This window comes from Nothobranchius furzeri, chromosome 13, assembly GCF_043380555.1.
Source record: "Nothobranchius furzeri strain GRZ-AD chromosome 13, NfurGRZ-RIMD1, whole genome shotgun sequence".
Taxonomy (NCBI): domain Eukaryota; kingdom Metazoa; phylum Chordata; class Actinopteri; order Cyprinodontiformes; family Nothobranchiidae; genus Nothobranchius; species Nothobranchius furzeri.
Window position 1 is genome coordinate 62,241,618 of NC_091753.1, and position 20,257 is coordinate 62,261,874.

Below are 20,257 nucleotides of genomic sequence, written 5' to 3' on the forward strand. Positions count from 1 at the left end.
TGCCTTGCAGCAAGAAGGTACTGGGTTCGCTTCCCAGCCTGGGATCTTTCTGCATGGAGTTTGCATGTTCTCCCTCGACCTCGACATCCTCCCCCGGAGGAACCCACACTCATTCAGCCCGGTCCAACTCCGCTACCCAGCATTCCCAGCGCCAGCCTTCCGGCTCACGTCACCCGCCACGTCTACATAAGGAAGTGCAGCACAACACCAGATCACTCAGTCATCGATCCTAACCAGACTATGTTCCGAGTCCTCAACGAATCCTACCGGATTACTCTAACCAGTTCTGACCAGACTAGCCCAAGCTACTCACCCTGCCGACTCATAGTAAGTCAGCTTGTTTCCTTTTGGAGCCGCCGTGCTCACTAGCCTGTTACGGTTTGGCTCCTAGAGCAAACGCGTGTCTATCTGCCCGGCGTCAGTCACTCCGCGCTTGGGTCATAAATACACGCTACAATCCAAACTCTCGCTCCGGTCCCGCTCAGCTCAAGTCAGGCCTAACAGGATGACTGAGTCTAACATTGACCCAGCGGAGTTTGAGGCCCTGGGATCACAGATGGCCCAGATGGGAGCTTCTCTGGGTTGCCTAGCTGATAAAGTGGAGTCCATCGCCACAGTGGTTCTCCAGCTTTCCGTTGTGCAGCAGCAGCAGCGAACCTCCAGAGAACGGGAGGAACCGATACTTAGCCTCCCGGAGAAGTGGGACGGATCGCGCGGCTCCCCTGAAGGCATGTTAGCCACACTCGCCATGACCTTCGAGTGTCAGCCCCACCGCTATGCCACAGCCCGCGTGGCGCTGCTCACCCCTCTCCTCACGGGCCGAGCTCAGGAGTGGGCCGCAGCCCTGTGTAATAAGAAGTCGGAGGCCTGCAACGATTATGATGTTTTTGTGGCCAAGCTAAGGAAGGCTTTTGTTCCCCCCAGCGGCGAGTTGTCAGCGGAGGACCAACTCCTTCAGCTTCGACAGGGAAATCAGACTGTGGCCCAGTACACGTCTCGGTTCCGTACTACGGCTGCCAAACTGAGATGGGGGGAGGATGCGTTGAAGGCGGTCTACCTGGACGGGCTCTCTCCGCGGATCCGAGACGGCATGATTGGAAGAGAGACCCCGGAGACCCTAGACGAGGCGGCCGACCTCGCTCTGCAGATGGACCTGCGTCTCTTTACCCGTCGATCCGCTGAACCGCCAGTGACAACGGCTTTAACGCCAGCTCGCCCTCTCCCAACCAGTGTGTCCACTGACGAACCCATGCAGCTGGGACACCTGAACCCAGAGGAGGGAGAGAGACGCTACAGAGAGGGGTTGTGCGCCTATTGCGGTGCTCCAGGTCATCGACGTGCCACCTGTCCTCTCCGGCCGGGAAACGCAGACCCCAAGTAGGCAGTAGCAGAGGGGTCCTACTTGGAGTCACCGGCGCCCCCTCAATCCGCACCCTGCTCCCAGTCACCCTTTATCTTTCCCAGGGACCCGTCGAGCTGAAGGCGCTCCTGAATTCCGGAGCAGCAGACTGCTTCATGGATAAAGACCTCGCCTCTCGACTTCGGGTTCCCCTGTCATCCCTCCGCCAGACCATTCCCGTTACCTCCGTGGATGGAACCCCTATCAGACCCTGTCCAATCCTTCAGGAGACGGTTGGTCTCTGCGTGGACATTAACTCCCACTCCGAGACCCTCCGGTTCCTGATCGTGATGGCTCCTTTGTCCCCCCTGACTCTGGGTCACTCCTGGTTCCTGCACCATAATCCCCAGATCTCCTGGTCGTCTGGCCAAGTGCTTACATGGGGTGCTGCTGCCAGTCTCATCGACCTCCTCAACCCGATTCAGAGCCTGGCCACCCAGTCCCTGAGGATGTCGACAAGTCACAGTTCCCCTCCTGTTATCATGACCTGGCTCAGGTTTTCTCAAAGAACCCCACCACAGTCTTGCCTCCTCACCGCCCTTACGACCTGGAGATAAAACTCCTGCCCGGTTCTGTTCCACCTCGGGGCCGCTTGTACTCCCTGTCCCCAGCAGAGACTCAGGCCATGGACGCTTATATCACTGATGCCCTTCAACATGGGTTCATCCACCCTTCCACCTCGCCAGGAGCCACGGGTTTCTTCTTTGTAAAAAAGAAGGAGGGGGTCTTCGCCCACGAATCGACTTCCGGGGTTTAAACAAGATCACTGTCCGCGATCGCCACCCCTTGCCTCTAATGACAACCGCCCTGGATGTAGTGTCCCAGTCCACCATTTTCACCAAGTTGGACCAACGCAGTGCGTACAATCTGATCAGGATAAAGCAAGGCGACGAGTGGAAGACCGCTTTTATCACCCCGACAGGCCACTGGGAGTACCTTGTGATGCCTTTTGGCTTGAGCAACAGCCCCGCCGTTTTCCAACGCCTCATCACGGACATCCTGAGAGACATGTTGGGCAGATGGGTTTTCGTCTACCTCGATGACATCTTGATTTATTCCCGAACCCTGGAGGAACATGTCACACACGTCCGAGCAGTCCTCTCCCGGCTGTTGGAAAACCGGCTCTACTGCAAGCTGGAGAAGTGTGCTTTTCATCAGGAGACCATTTCCTTCCTGGGGTTCATCGTCTCATCCCAGGGTTTCTCAATGGACCCCCAGAAAGTCCAGGCTGTGGCCCAATGGCCGATACCCACTTCCCTGAAGCAGCTGCAGAGCTTCCTGGGCTTTTCGAAATTCTACCGACGCTTCATACGCGGTTTCAGCTCCATCACGGCCCCTCTCGCTGCCCTAACCAAGACCTCCAACCAGACCCGCCCGTTCCGTCTGACTCCTGAAGCCACACAGGCCTTCCACACCCTGGTCCATCGCTTCACCACTGCCCCATCCTCGTGCACCCGGACCCAACAAAGCCTTTTGTGGTGGAAGTGGACGCTTCTGAAGTGGGAGCAGGGGCGGTCCTGTCCCAACACGGTCCCGATTCCAAACTGCACCTCTGTGCTTACTTCTCCCGTAAATTCACATCAACCCAGAGCAATTACGGGGTAGGTGACAGGGAACTCCTGGCTATTAAATGGGCCTTGGAGGAATGGCGGCAGTGGTTGCTGGGCACAACGGATCCTTTTACCATCTGGACGGACCACCAAAACCTCATCCACATCCAGAATGCCCGGCAACTTAACCCCCGTCAGGCCCGCTGGGCGCTTTTCTTTGAGCCATATCACTTCCACCTGGCCTATCGTCCCGGTTCAAAGAATCTCAAGGCTGATGCCCTCTCCCGTCGCTACACCCAGTCTGCACCCGCCAGGGAACCACATCCTATTCTCCCAGCCCAGAAGATCATCGCTGCTCTCCACTGGCCGGTAGAGGACGCCATCCGAGCTGCCTTGCCCACCGATCCCGCACCTGCCGATACGCCTTCCGACAGGCTTTATGTGCCTTCCTCCTGCCGCTCTGAAGCATGCATCCCGTCTGGCTGGGCACCAAGGGGAGACCCGAACCCTCCAGTTCCTGCAACGTGCGCTATGGTGGCCCTCCATGGCCAAGGACGTAAAGGAATACGTGGCCGCCTGTCCCACTTGGGCCCGTTCCAAGACACCAAACCAACCCCCGACCGGAGATCTACAACCTCTCCCAATACCGCACCGACCATGGTCCCACATCGGTCTGGACTTTGTGACCGGGCTAACTCCTGTCAACCAGCTCGAGACCATCCTAACCATCGTGGACAGGTTCTCGAAGGCGGTCCACCTGGTGGCGCTTCCTGGTCTGCCCACAGCCAAGCAACTGCTAAGATCCTCCTGGAGCAGGTGGTGCGCCTCCATGGTTTCCCCCAGGACATTGTTTCAGATCGGGGACCCCAGTTCATGTCCAGATTCTGGAAAACCTTCTGTCGGCTGGTTGGTGCCAGTAGCAGTCTCTCCTCGGGTTACCACCCCCAAACCAATGGGCAGACCGAGCGTACCAATCAGCAACTTGGTCGGTACCTCCGCTGCTTTGCCTCGTCTCAGCCAACCACTTGGCCCAAATACCTCATGTGGGCAGAGATGTCCCATGATCTCCACGTTTCCACGGCCACTGGTCTTTCCCCGTTTGAGCTCTGCTACGGGTACCAGCCTCCTCTCTTCCACCACCAGGAACCGGAGACTGAGGTCCCCGCTGCCCAGACCCTGGTCCGGTGTTGCCGCCTTGCCTGGATCCTTGCTCGGGCAGCCATCCAGTGAACAAACACGGAGTACGCTTGCCAGCACAGACGCCGCCACTGGACGGGGCTGGTTTTCCAACCTGGCGACAGGGTATGGGTGTCTACCTGGAACATGCGCCTGCCCGGTGGCTCCCGGAAACTCGCTGCACAGTTTGTGGGACCCTACCCGGTGGAGAGGGTCATTAACCCGGTGGCTTACCGCATCCGCCTGCCCAGGCCTCTCAGAGTCCATCCCGTCTTCCATGTGTCCCAGTTGAGGCCTGTACGGACTTCTCCCCTCACTCCTCCTCCGGATCCCGAGCCTCCGCCTCGAGGGGTTGGCGAGGATGGGATTATCGCCGTGCGGTGCCTGCTGGACGCCCATCGCCGTGGCAGAGGCTGGCAATACCTGGTGGATTGGGCGGGTTACGGTCCTGAGGAATGCTCCTGGGAGCCGACGAACGCAATCATGGACACCTCGCTCATCTCTGACTTCTGGGCCAGTCGCCCTGGGATTTCTGGGGCCGTCCCTCGGGTGGGGGGTCCTGTCACACTGCCTTCCTCTCAGCCCTCGACATCCTGCCCCGGAGGAACCCACACTCATTCAGCCCGGTCCAACTCCGCTACCCAGCATTCCCAGCGCTAGCCTTCCGGCTCACGTCACCCGCCACGTCTACATAAGGAAGTGCAGCACAACACCAGATCAGTCAGTCATCGATCCTAACCAGACTATGTTCCGAGTCCTTACCGAATCTTACCGGATTACTCTAACCAGTTCTGACCAGACCAGCCCAAGCTACTCACCCTGCCGACTCATAGTAAGTCAGCTTGTTTCCTTTTGGAGCCGCCGTGCTCACTAGCCTGTTACGGTTTGGCTCCTAGAGCAAACGCGTGTCTATCTGCCCGGCGTCAGTCACTCCGCGCTTGGGTCATAAATACACGCTACAATCCAAACTCTCGCTCCGGTCCCGCTCAGCTCAAGTCAGGCCTAACATATTTCATATTTATATGGAATACCACATCTTCTTGATCATTTAGTGCAGGGGTGTCAAACATGCGGCCCGCGGGCCGAATCCGGCCCGCAAGCGGGTTAAATCCGGCCCGCGAGATGGTTGTGTAAACTTTATTTTCATACTTTACAATTTAGAGTGAAAATAAACTTATCTTTGTGAGCAAGTTTTCTCTGTAATGAGTATAAATAAAACAAAGCTGCGCTCAGGGACGAAATTTTGATTTCAGAAGTGGGGGGGACACAGCAGGCTTGTGCGGATTTGGGGTGGGGGTGTTATGTAAAGACCCTTTGACACGTCACATGCCCATCTCAATAATTTTTCCATCCTCAATATATATATATATATATATCAAAGTTAAAAAATGTACAACTCTATTATCATTAATATTTATTATCATTATTGAAGTGCAGTTTTGGCTGTTGACAATGGATAGGCCATTGTATTTATTGTTTTGGGTCTTTTTTTATTGTTTTTGGTGCAACATTTTCTAACAGGGAGTGAGATTCTTTTTTTTATTTATTTTTTGTTTGTTATTTTTATTCATTTAGAAGTTCTGGTTCTGGACATTTCAATGTTAAATGAAGGTTTATTTGTTGCATTTTAAAGGGTGTACTTGCATTATTATGATATATTAACATTATATTAGTGGTTATTTTGGTCTAGATAATGTTGACAATGATATCGTTTATCATCAACAATTTGTTGGACAAAATATCATCCAGCAAAATTTGTTACTTTCCCAGGCCTAGTCAAAAGTATAAAAAGTATTTATACATAAACGGTCCCTCCTGAGATCTGGCCGTTATTTCATTTGCTGTGTTAGAGGACATGCTGAACTAATGTTTTACACATGATCATCACCCTAACATTTGTCACAATGATCAATTTTATGTCTATCGTATCTTCATTATTTCAACCTCACCTGTGAGCCTCCAGCCTCTGCTCCATCTCCTCCAGGCTCTCGTCCTCCATCTCCTACAGCCTCTCCTGCTGTACCTTCACCGGTCTCTCCTCCTGCATCTCTGTCAGTCACCTGAAAAAAAGATGCATGAACTATAAACAGTGGGAGATTTTGGAATGGAACAAACAGAAATATTTACAGGATGGTTCTAGTATGATTCACAATTATTATTAATATAATGTGTAAATTATTCATTACCAATTTGAGTGTATAAAAACATATTAAATATGTTTTTTCCCTTAAAAGTGTGTAAACAGTTGTTGCATTTCAACACACAAAAAATAAATGGAAAAAATAAGATAAATCTAATGAAAAGAGTACATCTTTGACATTAAGCTTAAAAAAATCTGTTGACGATGATGATACTGTTCATTTTTCAGAGCTTTTTAATGTGAACATATACATTGCAATAGATAAGTTTACAATAAAGTTAAATGATAAAAGTTTTGAAGTTACACTTCTACTACTACTAGTAATAATAATCATGATAATAGTAATAATAATAATAAATAATAATAATTATAATAATACGAATAAATTGTGTCTGAGGAGTCAGTTATGTGGAGGAGATGAGTTTGTAAAAGTTAGTTTTGAGTATGTTTGTGAAGGAGGAGGTGAGTCTGAGCTTAATGCAGGGGTGTCACATGTTCCAACTTACGTTTTGACTTTGAAAGAAGTCTCTTATCCACTTTCGTTTCTTGACATGCTGCCTCCTGGCTGTGCCTAACTACCAAAGACTCACAAATGAACACTTATTCAAATGTTATGTAATGGAAGCTGAGCTGAGCTCTGATATTACACAGCGTCTAGTTGACGATGTGACTCAGTACCGGTGTTCCCTAGCGGCTCCAAACTAGCAAAACAACGTGAGCACGTTCTGACTGTTTACAACTTGAGTGACAGCAGCAACAGCCAATAATACGTTAGCAAGTATCAGCAGAGCCAATAGATTAGCTTTTGGGTGGGTCTAATAGGAAACCGGTTTCCGTTTCGGTCCTAGTGCTCAATTAAATCCATTTAATGGAGCGTAATATTGTTTTTGGACGGAAAAAAGTGAAGGGGACCGAAACTGCCTTTTGAAAAAGTGGGGGGGACATGTCCCACCCGTCCCCCCCCAAAATTACGTCCCAGGCTGCGCTCAAGGCTCACACAAGAACTTGAATCACATCCTGAAGTTGGCGCCACTCAGGATGTGACTTCTGATGTTGATGTTCTGCTGAAAGCTAAAAGATGTAAAGTAAAATGAGTCAAATATGCTTTAAGTGCTGCATGAAACTGATCTAGCCATGTGATCTGTAAGCTCTAAGGAATATTTTTTTTTAATTTATTTATTTATTTATTTATTTCAAATTTTCAAGTACACTTCAGGTGTTGTACTTGTACTACACTGTCCTCAGGCTACAGCCTTGTTTTATATTGATTGTATTAAAACAAAGAAAACAATCAGAAGTTGTTTTTAATTTACCGGTCCGGCCCACTTGGGACTAGATTTCCCTCGATGTGGCCCTGAGCTAAAATGAGTTTGACACCCCTGATTTAGTGCATATGTAGCCACTCCTTAACGCTGCAGCTTAATGAACCTCTGTTGGATTGTTCACTTTGTGAAGAGCCTTGAGACTGCTCTTGTGGTGATTTGGAGCTATATAAATAAACTGAATTGAAACAGAGTTGATTAAACATTGGCCCTGAATGCACCATGCAACTGGAAATGAAAGACATGTCACTCAAAGCCCATTATCAAGCTTTTATTATCATTTTAATTCATCTTTTTGCAAATTATTAGCATCTTTTTATTGTGTTAGCATAATTATACGTTGGTTCTGTGTGTACAGTAAGTTGTGACTGAAAACAGGAGTGTATCTGAAAACATCTGAATAAAGCTGTGTTCAGGGGAACTTCCTATAGTCCCAGCTTGCTCTTGTGTCACTGTCCCAAATAAGGCACACAATGTTTCCCAGTAAACAATATTCTAATCTGTTTCCCCTCTTCCCTGACTTATTTATAACGTGGAATGAGAATTATACAAGTATTATAGCCCCTTCCATCCTTTTAAAATAAAAAATTTTTAATTGATCAAAGACATAAAACAACACAGAATCAGAATGAATCATCAAGGTGTTTGGTAGGTGGGCTGAGGAAAGGTTGGTAAGGTCTGAAGGACAGGACTTCATCTGATGCAATGGAAATAAGAACAGAACGGAGAAGTGTAATGCTGCTGCTCGATGCTCTGATGCAGGTCAGACCAGGTCAGAGCTCTTCAGGCAGAAGCTGGTTCTGGATCAGCTGGTGGAGCAGGGCTCATAATCTAGAGACAGCTGGTTCTGGATCAGCTGGTGGAGCAGGGCTCATAATCTAGAGACAGCTGGTTCTGGATCAGCTGGTGGAGCAGGGCTCATAATCTAGAGACAGCTGGTTCTGGATCAGCTGGTGGAGCAGGGCTCATAATCTAGAGACAGCTGGTTCTGGATCAGCTGATTCTGGACTACTTCAGGCATCAAGGTAGAAGGCAGCTGTGGTTGTGATGTAGTATCACTCCTCCACACACACACACACACACACACACACACACACACACACACACACACACACACACACACACACACACACACACACACACACACACACACACACACACACACGCACATTCGCTTCATGCCTTAGCTGCCCATCATGCTGGCATGCATCAATGACGACCATTTTCCTCGGTAGTGTCAGGAGGAACGTTTATATAATTATTATTTAGAATGAAGAAGCAAACAAGATCTACAACAACTCCTTCTCCTTTGATTCGGTGTCTCCCTCATTATTTTACTGCTCTGAGGCACAATAAGCAGACATGTGCAGGAAAACGCACCACGTTTGTTATACTTTGGCCTCAAATAAAAAAAAATCTGAATAATCAAAAAGCAACAAAATTAATAATAAAAAATATATAAACATAAATATGAGTTAGTTGAAGTCGCTCTTTTTCTCCTCTTAGGGGATGGGAGGATGGGCCCATTTTTGTTGTAAGCAGCCATGTGAAGAAAGATGGCTTCTGATTGGCTGAGACAGAGCATGTGTCTGTTCACGTGATTGGTGGAGGGTGGGGTGGGGGGTGTCAGGCCTTCCTGATGTGTTCTGGTTGGAGTGGACATCATCTGGAGTTCAGTCTGGGAGCCGTCTGCAACAGAACCATCCAGTCACATTTCAGCAGGACGAGCTTCTTACAAGCACTGCAGCAGGGCCTCTTACAGCCAGGTGTGGCATAAAAACTAGTGACAGCTGCACTACTGAGCTGCTTCGAGCGGACTAGGTACACCTACGGTATGACTGTGTTGTCTACTCACCACAGACAAGTGTCCGTTCTTCGCCTTCGCCACCAGCAGCTGTGATCCGAGCGTGAAGTCTATGATCCCTTCCTTCCCATTACCCCCCATGAACTTTATACTGGAAAGACAAAGCAGAGACAAAGTCAGAACAACTGGCTGCATCTGGACCGCTTCTGATGACTGGAGGCAGCTGTTGTGACCTGGTGTGAAAAATAAATCTGATTTAAAGGAAAATCCACTTTTCTGAGTTTTTTAACCATGTCATATTGTTATTTCCTCATTAATAATACAAACAAACAAACAAACAAACAAACCCTTTTTTGGCTCTAGTCATGCATTTTCCTGTTTCAGCTGCAAAGGTTGAATTTTATTTTGAAAATCTTAAAACGTACGGATGGAAAAGAAGTGCGTCATCACTCCTCCCTCCTCGCACCATCAGGCTCTGCTCCTGTCCCAGGAGCTAGTCTCTGTTCTGAAACCTGCCTGCCCTGGCCAGCATGTGGTTTAGGCAACTGCTGTCATGCAGCAGACATGGTGGTCCAGTGGTCGGAGCGCACCTTCTTAGGGTTCTGCAACCCCCCAAGGCACTTCACAGCACCGTCAGTCATTCACCCATTCACACTCTGGTGGGGACGAGCTACAATGCAGCCACAGCTGCTCTGGGGCGCACCGACAGAGGAGAGGCTGCCAACGCTGGCGCCACCGGTCTCTCCAACCACCACCAGCGGGCAAGGCAGGTCGGAGCCGGGATTGAACCTGCAACCTTCTGATTACTGGACAACCTGCTCTTCTTCCTGAGCTACTGCTGCTCCATGTCAGCTAAAATTCTGACTGCATCAGACCCAATTCAAACACCTTCAAGACAACAACCTGCAGCAGAAAATAATCTAAAACTAAAACACGAAGAAATGAAACCTGCTGCAGCTGGGTTAGTAAATTAGTGCCGACGCCCCCGGGAGCGGAACCGGTGTCAGCACACGGAAAAACAAGGTGCAAGGACAGCAGGTTGCCCTGGACGCTGCGTTTTGACAGCGTGGGCGGAGCTTCACCGAACCTAACCATTTCATTTCCTGTTCAGGCTGACAAACATAACTCTTATCTAAGACAAATGACATCTGGTAATATGTGATCATAAACCGTGCCTACCCTGGCTCTCACGGGTCTAAAACAGCACCATCTGGAACCTTCTAAGTTGGTCACCAGACTGTTTAAGGTCAGCGCAGCATCAGCTGTAACCCTGTGTCAGCTGGAGTCCTGCACAGAGCACCGCTTGGATCTGGGATTTTAGCCGTCATAAATGCACGAAGCAGACAGAGAAGAAGCAACCTTTCTAGTCCGGCTGACCCCTACAGGACTGCTGCTTCACCTGCTGTGGTCCCACTGAGCCTGACGTCTGCGTCCCCGTCACCCCGGTGGAAGGAAGTTAGGAGATCAGCTTTAACTAAAATAACACAGACGACACTTCTCTTCCTCCCACCTGCCCTGGTTGATGTTGATGCTGTTTATTTTGTCGGCGCAGATGGCGATCTTGGTCAGGGTCTCGATCACGTGCTCGCTCTGCAGAACCACGTCTCCCTGTGAGGAAGCCAGCAGAAGAAGACGGTGAAAACTCACGCACGGGAGCCGCGGCGGCTCGCCTTGGGCCTTACCTTCTGTTTGTTGTCGTCGGCGGGCACGTGCAGAACAAACAGGCCGTCACTCAGAGAGCTGACTGAGACGCCTGAAAGGAACAACAGTGTTCAGACTGGAGTGGGCAGCAGCTGGCAGCACAGATGGCTTGACCTCTGACCTTTCAGAGCTCCGTAGTCGATGCATTGTTTGAGTTTTCCTTCTTCAGCGATGATGGCGCTGTTGGAAGTGAGCAGCAGCTGGCGGGAGCGAGGCTTGTAGCCCTTTCTGTCGTACTTGGTGACTGGGACTGCGTACTACCACCAGGCAGGGCGGAGGTCAGAACATTGTTCATGCCAGACATGAGAACATCCATGAGAACTTCACTAACCTTCATCTTCTCACTGCCCAGAGCCTGCACCACCTTGGGGTTGATGTCCTCTCCGTCTTATTAGATGCAAACATAAGGTGAGTGGAGAACATTGTTCATGAGGAGCGAGGCGGTGGGGGCGCTGCAGGAGACTTACCGAGCCGCGTGTTGACGAACAGCTTGGGGACGCTCTGAAGGTAGTTGTCCTTCTTGTCCTTGAAGATCTCACTGGCTACCATTTTCTGCTCCATCTGTTCAAACCAGCGCGATGTTGAGGATGTAAGTGAAGGAAGCAGCGGCTCAGCCAGAAGCAGCACCAGGACGTTTCTCACCTGATGTTTCCACTCGGGGCTGATCTTCTTGCAGTAGCTCCACACCATGTTCTGCATGCACATCCTCCGCAAACGCTCTGATGCCTGAACACACACAGAGCCCCTAACGGTCTGAACACACGCGGTCTTTGACTGGCTGTGTGAGTAAGCATCGACTGTTGCTGCAACATCCTCTCACGAGGACCAAAAAGTACAACATCACTGCAGAAACGTTCATGTTGGTCGATAAATTACAGTAAAGCTAGAACATCACGTTCACTTGGAGGAAATCAAAAACATTCTTCTCGACAAAAAGAACAACATTTTAGTTCTGACTGATGCCATTAGGATGCATTTAAACTGACTTTTGTGTTTTCTGGTGGTGGGGATCAAACGTCTACACACCCCTGGGAAAGTGCTGTGCTGGACGAACAGTAATGAGTTTTATTTGTAAGGCCTTCATATTTGATCAGTATCAAAGTGCCGCAGAGCAAAAGGTACGTTTTAAGGTTCTGTTTGAAAGCATCTGTGGGCTCCGGTGGGCGGGTAGGGCTTTCCACAGCCTGGGGGGGGGGGGGGGGGGGCAGCAGCGGGAGAGGCCCGAGCTTAGTTCTGGGGATTTGCTGTTGCAGATCGGAGAACACGATTTGTCGGGAAATGACCGTGATGAGAGAGCGGGAAAACGTTGTTTTCAACTCTGAATGAAATTGGGAGCCAGTGAAGATGTGTCAGAACGGGGGCGATGTGCTCACACCTGCACACCCTCACCAGGATCCTAGCAGCGCTGTTCTGGATGCTCTGAATGCTTTTATAGGAACCCCGATCAGGACTGCATTACAGAAGTCCATTCTGGAGGAGATGACGGCGTGGGCATGATTCTGTGCATCTGCCAGGCTAAGCATTAGACGTGGTTGGGTTGTTCCTCAGATAATAAAAGGATGCCTTACACAGACGTCTGTTGTGGGCGTCAAAGGTGAATCCAGTCTCACTCCCAAGTTGGTGACAGTTGTGGATAGGGATGGGTTCTGGCCAGAGACCGTGCTGCTGGTCATGGTGGAGGAGCAGAGCTGATGAGGTGTGCTGTTTAGAACGCTGAGCTTCCTCCACGCCTCTATGTCCTCCAGACAAGTCTTTGTGTGGATGTTGACACAGGAGCAGAGAAGGTGTCAGAGCTGAGTGTCACCAGCATCACTGGTTCAACCAGATCCATCGTTTCAGAGCCTTTTCTGCCTTTATCGTGTTCTATAACTGCACTGAAATCCTTTAGGTGGATGGAAGGAAACCAAAACCACTAAAATGACATGCTGCTTATCCTTAACCTAGTACTTTGGTGTTGCTGCTCTGCCCATAGCCCAGCAGAACACAGCCAGTACCTGCCAGATGTTCCTGCAGATGCTTTAATGTTGCTGCAGGCCCTGACCAGTTTTCTTCTCATCTTTTCTTCAACTTTGGAGGAACGTTCAGTCCTTGATAGTCTCACTGTTGACGATGACCGTCTTCACTGTGGTCCGTGGTATCTACTGCCTGACAAGTTCATTTGTAGCTTTCACAGCGAGACCCCTCTGATGCTTCGGCAGCTCTCTGTGCACCGTGGCTGTTGCTGTGGGAAGCAACTAGCACAGAAACTGACCGTTATTTGTGGTTAATCAGAAGCTGTTTGATGGCAGGTGCACGCTGACTCCTAACACGACTGCATGTGATTGCTTCACTCTGAACACAGCTACATCTCCAGTTAGAAGGGCCGTGCACACCTATGCAACCAAATCATTCAACTTTTCCTGGTTTTCAACCCTCCATCTAAAACATTGACCTCTGGTTTTCAGTTGGGTGGTACGGGTTAAAGGTCACATGACAGGTGCCAAGCACAGGAACCCGGCATCTCACCAGGGGTGTGCAGACCTTCGATATCCACTGTTTCATGATTTTTATCTTCAGCTTGTCGAACTCATCCAACACAAACGAATGGATGTTTAGAGAAAGAAAACTACAGTAACTGTTTTGCACTCATGCTGTTTACAACCAACCCAGCTTTATTCCCCACACTATCTGAGCGGTCAGGTGTGCTCCTGACTCCCACCTCTGTTAGAGCAGCGGGAGGTGTCGGCCAGCTCTTGTCCAGGACGCTCTTGGGCAGGTTCTTGTGCAGACTCATGAGGAACGAGTAGCGCACGTAATCCAGAAAATATTCATTCTCTGGACAGCGCTCCTCGTGGCGGTAAATGAAGCCTCTGATGAACCTGGGAATGGACGCCATCGTGAGTACGGTGAACGTGTGTGTCCTCTGAGGTAATCGTGTGGTCTCTACCTGCGTATTGTGTCGGCAGCCTTCCTCCTGCGTTGGGCTCTCCTCCTGGCCAGGATACCCCTCCACCAAGCCTGGATTGCAATGGCTGCGGTGGACACAAGAAAAGCACACAAAACAAAGACCTTCAGACAGCTGAGGTTGGACTGGATGCCTACTGCGTGTCTGGTGTTGCTCACCCGAGGTTCTGAGTTTCTGGTACTTGTTCCAGCGACTGTATCCTCTCCACCCAGCCTGTAACTTAGTGGCTGTGATGAGATTAGACACACAAATAAGTCACACTAGCAACACATCAGGGGCCGAAGACCCATCGCAACTCTTTCCAGACTCCTACCAAGGCTGTGTTTCCTGGTCTCCAGGGCATCCTCGGTGGCAAACAAGGTTTTTGGGAAGCGAATAAAGATTTTGGATCTAAACGGTGAAAAATAAAAGCAGAACATAAACCGAATCGTTGGTAACCAGCTTGACGTTTAGGTTGTTTATGCGGCTGAACGGCTGACCTGCCCAGTTTGTACTCCTCAGGCTTGTATCCCAGATGTTTGACCAGCGTGGACACTCCATCAACCAGCTTCCCCTCCCAGTTGGGCCACGTGTCTGGGCACAGAGACTTATACCTAAACAGACACAGAGTGCACAAAAACAAGTCACTACAACAAGACGTGTGCTAGAGCAAACCCTTGACGTCGTAGATCTGCATGGGTGCAGATACAAAACAGGGTCCGGTCGAAAAACACACTTCTTAGGAGAGAACCAGAGTGTTTACATCCGGATGTGTTGAGCCTAAAGTTTGAGTTTTCTGTAAAGGTGCTGATGTGTGTGCAGCCACGTCACAATAACGTGTTTTCTGATAAATACAAACGCGTGCAGAGGCAAACCCTCAACCTTCTGCAGCTGCAGCAGCGTTTGCTGTTAGTCGTCATGCTGATCACCTCTGTAGGAAGATCTCGTAGCGCCGTCTGTAAGCAAAGCCGGCTCTCCTCACTCTGAGATTCTCCATCAGACCCAGGTACTTGACCTGGTGACGGATCAACACCTCATCAAACCGACCTGCAGCAGAGGAGAGGGGCGATCAGGGAGGGGACAAATGCTGAGCAGCAGCAGCAGAAGTGCCAGAGGACAGACAGTCAGCGTGGAACCAACAAAAGGCCAAGTGTGCAAGGAAACAAAGGTCGGCAGAGACGCTGACGCCCACACTGAACGTCACACTGGGATTACTGGTGCAGCAGAAAACTCCCTGCTTGGGCTGAGAGTACACGACTGACCTGATGCTAGTAGCTGATTCTGCCACCATCACTGATTCTAGCAACTAAAGGGGAATCACTGTGAGGAGAAAGCGGTCATGCAAACTACCTAACAAGACCTAACAAGACCTAACAAGACCTAACAAGACCTGACAAGAACTAACAAGACCTAACAAGACCTGACAAGACCTGACAAGACCTAACAAGACCTGACAAGAACTAACAAGACCTAACAAGACAAGACCTAACAAGACCTAACAAGACCTGACAAGAACTAACAAGACCTAACAAGACAAGTCCTAACAAGACCTAACACGACCTAACAAGACCTAACAAGACCTAACAAGAACTAACAAGACCTAACAAGACCTGACAAGAACTAACAAGACCTAACAAGACAAGACCTAACAAGACCTAACACGACCTAACAAGACCTGACAAGAACTAACAAGACCTAACAAGACCTAACAAGACCTAACAAGACCTGACAAGACCTGACAAGAACTAACAAGACCTAACAAGACCTGACAAGACCTGACAAGAACTAACAAGACCTAACAAGACCTAACAAGACCTAACAAGACCTGACAAGACCTAACAAGACCTGACAAGAACTAACAAGACCTAACAAGACAAGACCTAACAAGACCTAACAAGACCTGACAAGACCTAACAAGACCTGACAAGACCTAACAAGACCTGACAAGAACTAACAAGACCTAACAAGACACGACCTAACAAGACCTAACAAGACCTAACAAGACCTGACAAGAACTAACAAGACCTAACAAGACCTGACAAGAACTAACAAGACCTAACAAGACAAGACCTAACAAGACCTAACACGACCTAACAAGACCTGACAAGAACTAACAAGACCTAACAAGACCTAACAAGACCTGACAAGACCTGACAAGAACTAACAAGACCTAACAAGACCTAACAAGACCTAACAAGACCTAACAAGACCTAACAAGACCTAACAAGACCTAACAAGAACTAACACGACCTAACAAGACCTAACAAGACCTAACACGACCTAACAAGACCTAGACCTAACAAGACCTAACAAGACCTGACAAGAACTAACAAGACCTAACAAGACCTAACAAGACCTAACAAGACCTGACAAGACCTAACAAGACCTAACAAGAACTAACAAGACCTAACAAGACCTGACAAGACCTAACAAGACCTAACAAGAACTAACAAGACCTGACAAGAACTAACAAGACCTAACAAGACCTAACAAGAACTAACAAGAACTAACAAGACAAGACCTAACAAGACCTAACAAGACCTGACAAGACCTAACAAGACCTAACAAGAACTAACAAGACCTAACAAGACCTAACAAGACCTGACAAGACCTAACAAGACCTGACAAGACCTAACAAGACCTAACAAGAACTAACAAGACCTAACAAGACCTAACAAGACCTAACAAGACCTGACAAGACCTAACAAGACCTAACAAGAACTAACAAGACCTAACAAGAACTAACAAGACCTAACAAGACCTAACAAGACCTAACAAGACCTGACAAGACCTAACAAGACCTAACAAGAACTAACAAGACCTAACAAGAACTAACAAGACCTGACAAGAACTAACAAGACCTAACAAGACCTAACAAGAACTAACAAGACAAGACCTAACAAGACCTGACAAGACCTAACAAGACCTAACAAGAACTAACAAGACCTAACAAGACCTAACAAGACCTGACAAGACCTGACAAGACCTAACAAGACCTGACAAGACCTAACAAGACCTAACAAGACCTAACAAGACCTAACAATACCTAACAAGACCTGACAAGACCTAACAAGACCTAACAAGAACTAACAAGACCTAACAAGACCTAACAAGACCTAACAAGACAAGACCTAACAAGACCTAACAAGACCTAACAAGACCTGACAAGACCTAACAAGACCTAACAAGAACTAACAAGAACTAACAAGAACTAACAAGACCTAACAAGACCTAACAAGACAAGACCTAACAAGACCTAACAAGACCTGACAAGACAAGACCTAACAAGACCTAACAAGACAAGACCTAACAAGACCTAACAAGACCTGACAATAACTAACAAGACCTAACAAGACCTAACAAGACCTAACAAGACCTAACAAGAACTAACAAGACCTAACAAGACCTAACAAGACAAGACCTAACAAGACCTAACAATAACTAACAAGACCTAACAAGACCTAACAAGACCTAACAAGAACTAACAAGACCTAACAAGACCTAACAAGGCCTAACAAGAACTAACAAGACTTAACAAGAACTAACAAGACCTAACAAGACCTAACAAGAACTAACAAGACCTAACAAGACCTAACAAGAACTAACAAGACCTAACAAGAACTAACAAGAACTAACAAGACCTAACAAGATCTAACAAGACCTAACAAGACCTAACAAGACATAACAAGACCTAACAAGATCTAACAAGACCTAACAAGAACTAACAAGACTTAACAAGACCTAACAAGACCTAACAAGACCTAACACGACCTAACACGACCTAACAAGACCTACCAAGACATAACAAGACCTAACAAGATCTAACAAGACCTAACAAGAACTAACAAGACTTAACAAGACCTAACAAGACCTAACACGACCTAACAAGACCTAACAAGACCTAACAAGAACTAACAAGACCTAACAAGACCTAACAAGACCTAACAAGAACTAACAAGACCTAACAAGACCTAACAAGACCTAACACGACCTAACAAGACCTAACAAGACCTAACAAGACCTGACAAGAACTAACAAGACCTAACAAGACCTAACAAGACCTAACAAGACCTGACAAGACCTAACAAGACCTAACAAGAACTAACAAGACCTAACAAGACCTGACAAGACCTAACAAGACCTAACAAGAACTAACAAGACCTGACAAGAACTAACAAGACCTAACAAGAACTAACAAGACAAGACCTAACAAGACCTAACAAGACCTGACAAGACCTAACAAGACCTAACAAGAACTAACAAGACCTAACAAGACCTAACAAGACCTGACAAGACCTAACAAGACCTGACAAGACCTAACAAGACCTAACAAGAACTAACAAGACCTAACAAGACCTAACAAGAGCTAACAAGACCTGACAAGACCTAACAAGACCTAACAAGAACTAACAAGACCTAACAAGACCTGACAAGACCTAACAAGACCTAACAAGAACTAACAAGACCTGACAAGAACTAACAAGACCTAACAAGACCTAACAAGAACTAACAAGAACTAACAAGACAAGACCTAACAAGACCTAACAAGACCTGACAAGACCTAACAAGACCTAACAAGAACTAACAAGACCTAACAAGACCTAACAAGACCTGACAAGACCTAACAAGACCTGACAAGACCTAACAAGACCTAACAAGACCTAACAAGACCTGACAAGACCTAACAAGACCTAACAAGAACTAACAAGACCTAACAAGAACTAACAAGACCTAACAAGACCTAACAAGACCTGACAAGACCTAACAAGACCTAACAAGAACTAACAAGACCTAACAAGAACTAACAAGACCTGACAAGAACTAACAAGACCTAACAAGACCTAACAAGAACTAACAAGACAAGACCTAACAAGAACTAACAAGACCTAACAAGAACTAACAAGAACTAACAAGACAAGACCTAACAAGACCTAACAAGACCTAACAAGACCTGACAAGACCTAACAAGACCTAACAAGAACTAACAAGACCTAACAAGACCTGACAAGACCTAACAAGACCTGACAAGACCTAACAAGACCTAACAAGACCTAACAAGACCTAACAAGACCTAACAAGACCTGACAAGACCTAACAAGACCTAACAAGACCTAACAAGACCTGACAAGACCTAACAAGACCTAACAAGAACTAACAAGAACTAACAAGAACTAACAAGACCTAACAAGACAAGACCTAACAAGACCTAACAAGACAAGACCTAACAAGACCTAACAAGACCTGACAAGACAAGACCTAACAAGACCTAACAAGACAAGACCTAACAAGACCTAACAAGACCTGACAATAACTAACAAGACCTAACAAGACCTAACAAGAACTAACAAGACCTAACAAGACCTAACAAGACAAGACCTAACAAGACCTAACAAGACCTAACAATAACTAACAAGACCTAACAAGACCTAACAAGAACTAACAAGACCTAACAAGACCTAACAAGGCCTAACAAGAACTAACAAGACCTAACAAGAACTAACAAGACCTAACAAGACCTAACAAGAACTAACAAGACCTAACAAGACCTAACAAGAACTAACAAGACCTAACAAGATCTAACAAGACCTAACAAGACCTAACAAGAACTAACAAGACCTAACAAGAACTAACAAGAACTAACAAGACCTAACAAGATCTAACAAGACCTAACAAGACCTAACAAGACCTAACAAGACCTAACAAGATCTAACAAGACCTAACAAGAACTAACAAGACTTAACAAGACCTAACAAGACCTAACAAGACCTAACACGACCTAACACGACCTAACACGACCTAACACGACCTAACAAGACATAACAAGACCTAACAAGACCTAACAAGAACTAACAAGACTTAACAAGACCTAACAAGACTTAACAAGACCTAACACGACCTAACAAGACCTAACAAGAACTAACAAGACCTAACAAGAACTAACAAGACCTAACAAGAACTAACAAGACCTAACAAGACCTAACAAGACCTAACAAGACCTAACAAGAACTAACAAGACCTAACAAGACCTAACAAGACCTAACAAGACCTAACACGACCTAACAAGACCTAACAAGACCTAACAGTGAAAACAAACGTTAACATGTCGATAGAGTTTGGTGAATTCTGTTTTTCTGACTGAAAATCCCATAATAGTTAGCTGGGAGACACTTCTGGGTCTGAGACCTACCGGCTGAAGATGCTTGCCGTGTCAAACACAACTTTTTATGAACTGGTTCCTCCTA

The 20,257-nt window shown here is 47.4% G+C and overlaps 1 protein-coding gene across 5 annotated transcripts in view; it reads right to left on the minus strand.

Annotated features, from left to right (window-relative positions):
* Nucleotides 1–9,022: 9,022 nt before the first annotated feature.
* The window catches only part of LOC107397137 (unconventional myosin-Ic), an 87,453-nt gene continuing 76,218 nt past the window's right edge, over nt 9,023–20,257 (minus strand). For all 5 annotated transcript variants that reach the window (XM_070543745.1, XM_070543744.1, XM_070543746.1 and 2 more), the window contains 14 exons: nt 14,945–15,062; nt 14,516–14,629; nt 14,350–14,426; nt 14,195–14,263; nt 14,019–14,103; nt 13,791–13,950; nt 11,735–11,818; nt 11,560–11,653; nt 11,424–11,479; nt 11,214–11,349; nt 11,074–11,144; nt 10,902–10,999; nt 9,443–9,542; nt 9,023–9,276 (listed from right to left, as the gene is read on the minus strand). In XM_070543745.1, coding sequence (XP_070399846.1) covers nt 9,250–9,276; nt 9,443–9,542; nt 10,902–10,999; nt 11,074–11,144; nt 11,214–11,349; nt 11,424–11,479; nt 11,560–11,653; nt 11,735–11,818; nt 13,791–13,950; nt 14,019–14,103; nt 14,195–14,263; nt 14,350–14,426; nt 14,516–14,629; nt 14,945–15,062 — 1,289 coding nt within the window. In that variant the 3' untranslated portion in view covers nt 9,023–9,249. The remainder of the gene's footprint in view (nt 9,277–9,442; nt 9,543–10,901; nt 11,000–11,073; nt 11,145–11,213; nt 11,350–11,423; nt 11,480–11,559; nt 11,654–11,734; nt 11,819–13,790; nt 13,951–14,018; nt 14,104–14,194; nt 14,264–14,349; nt 14,427–14,515; nt 14,630–14,944; nt 15,063–20,257) is intronic.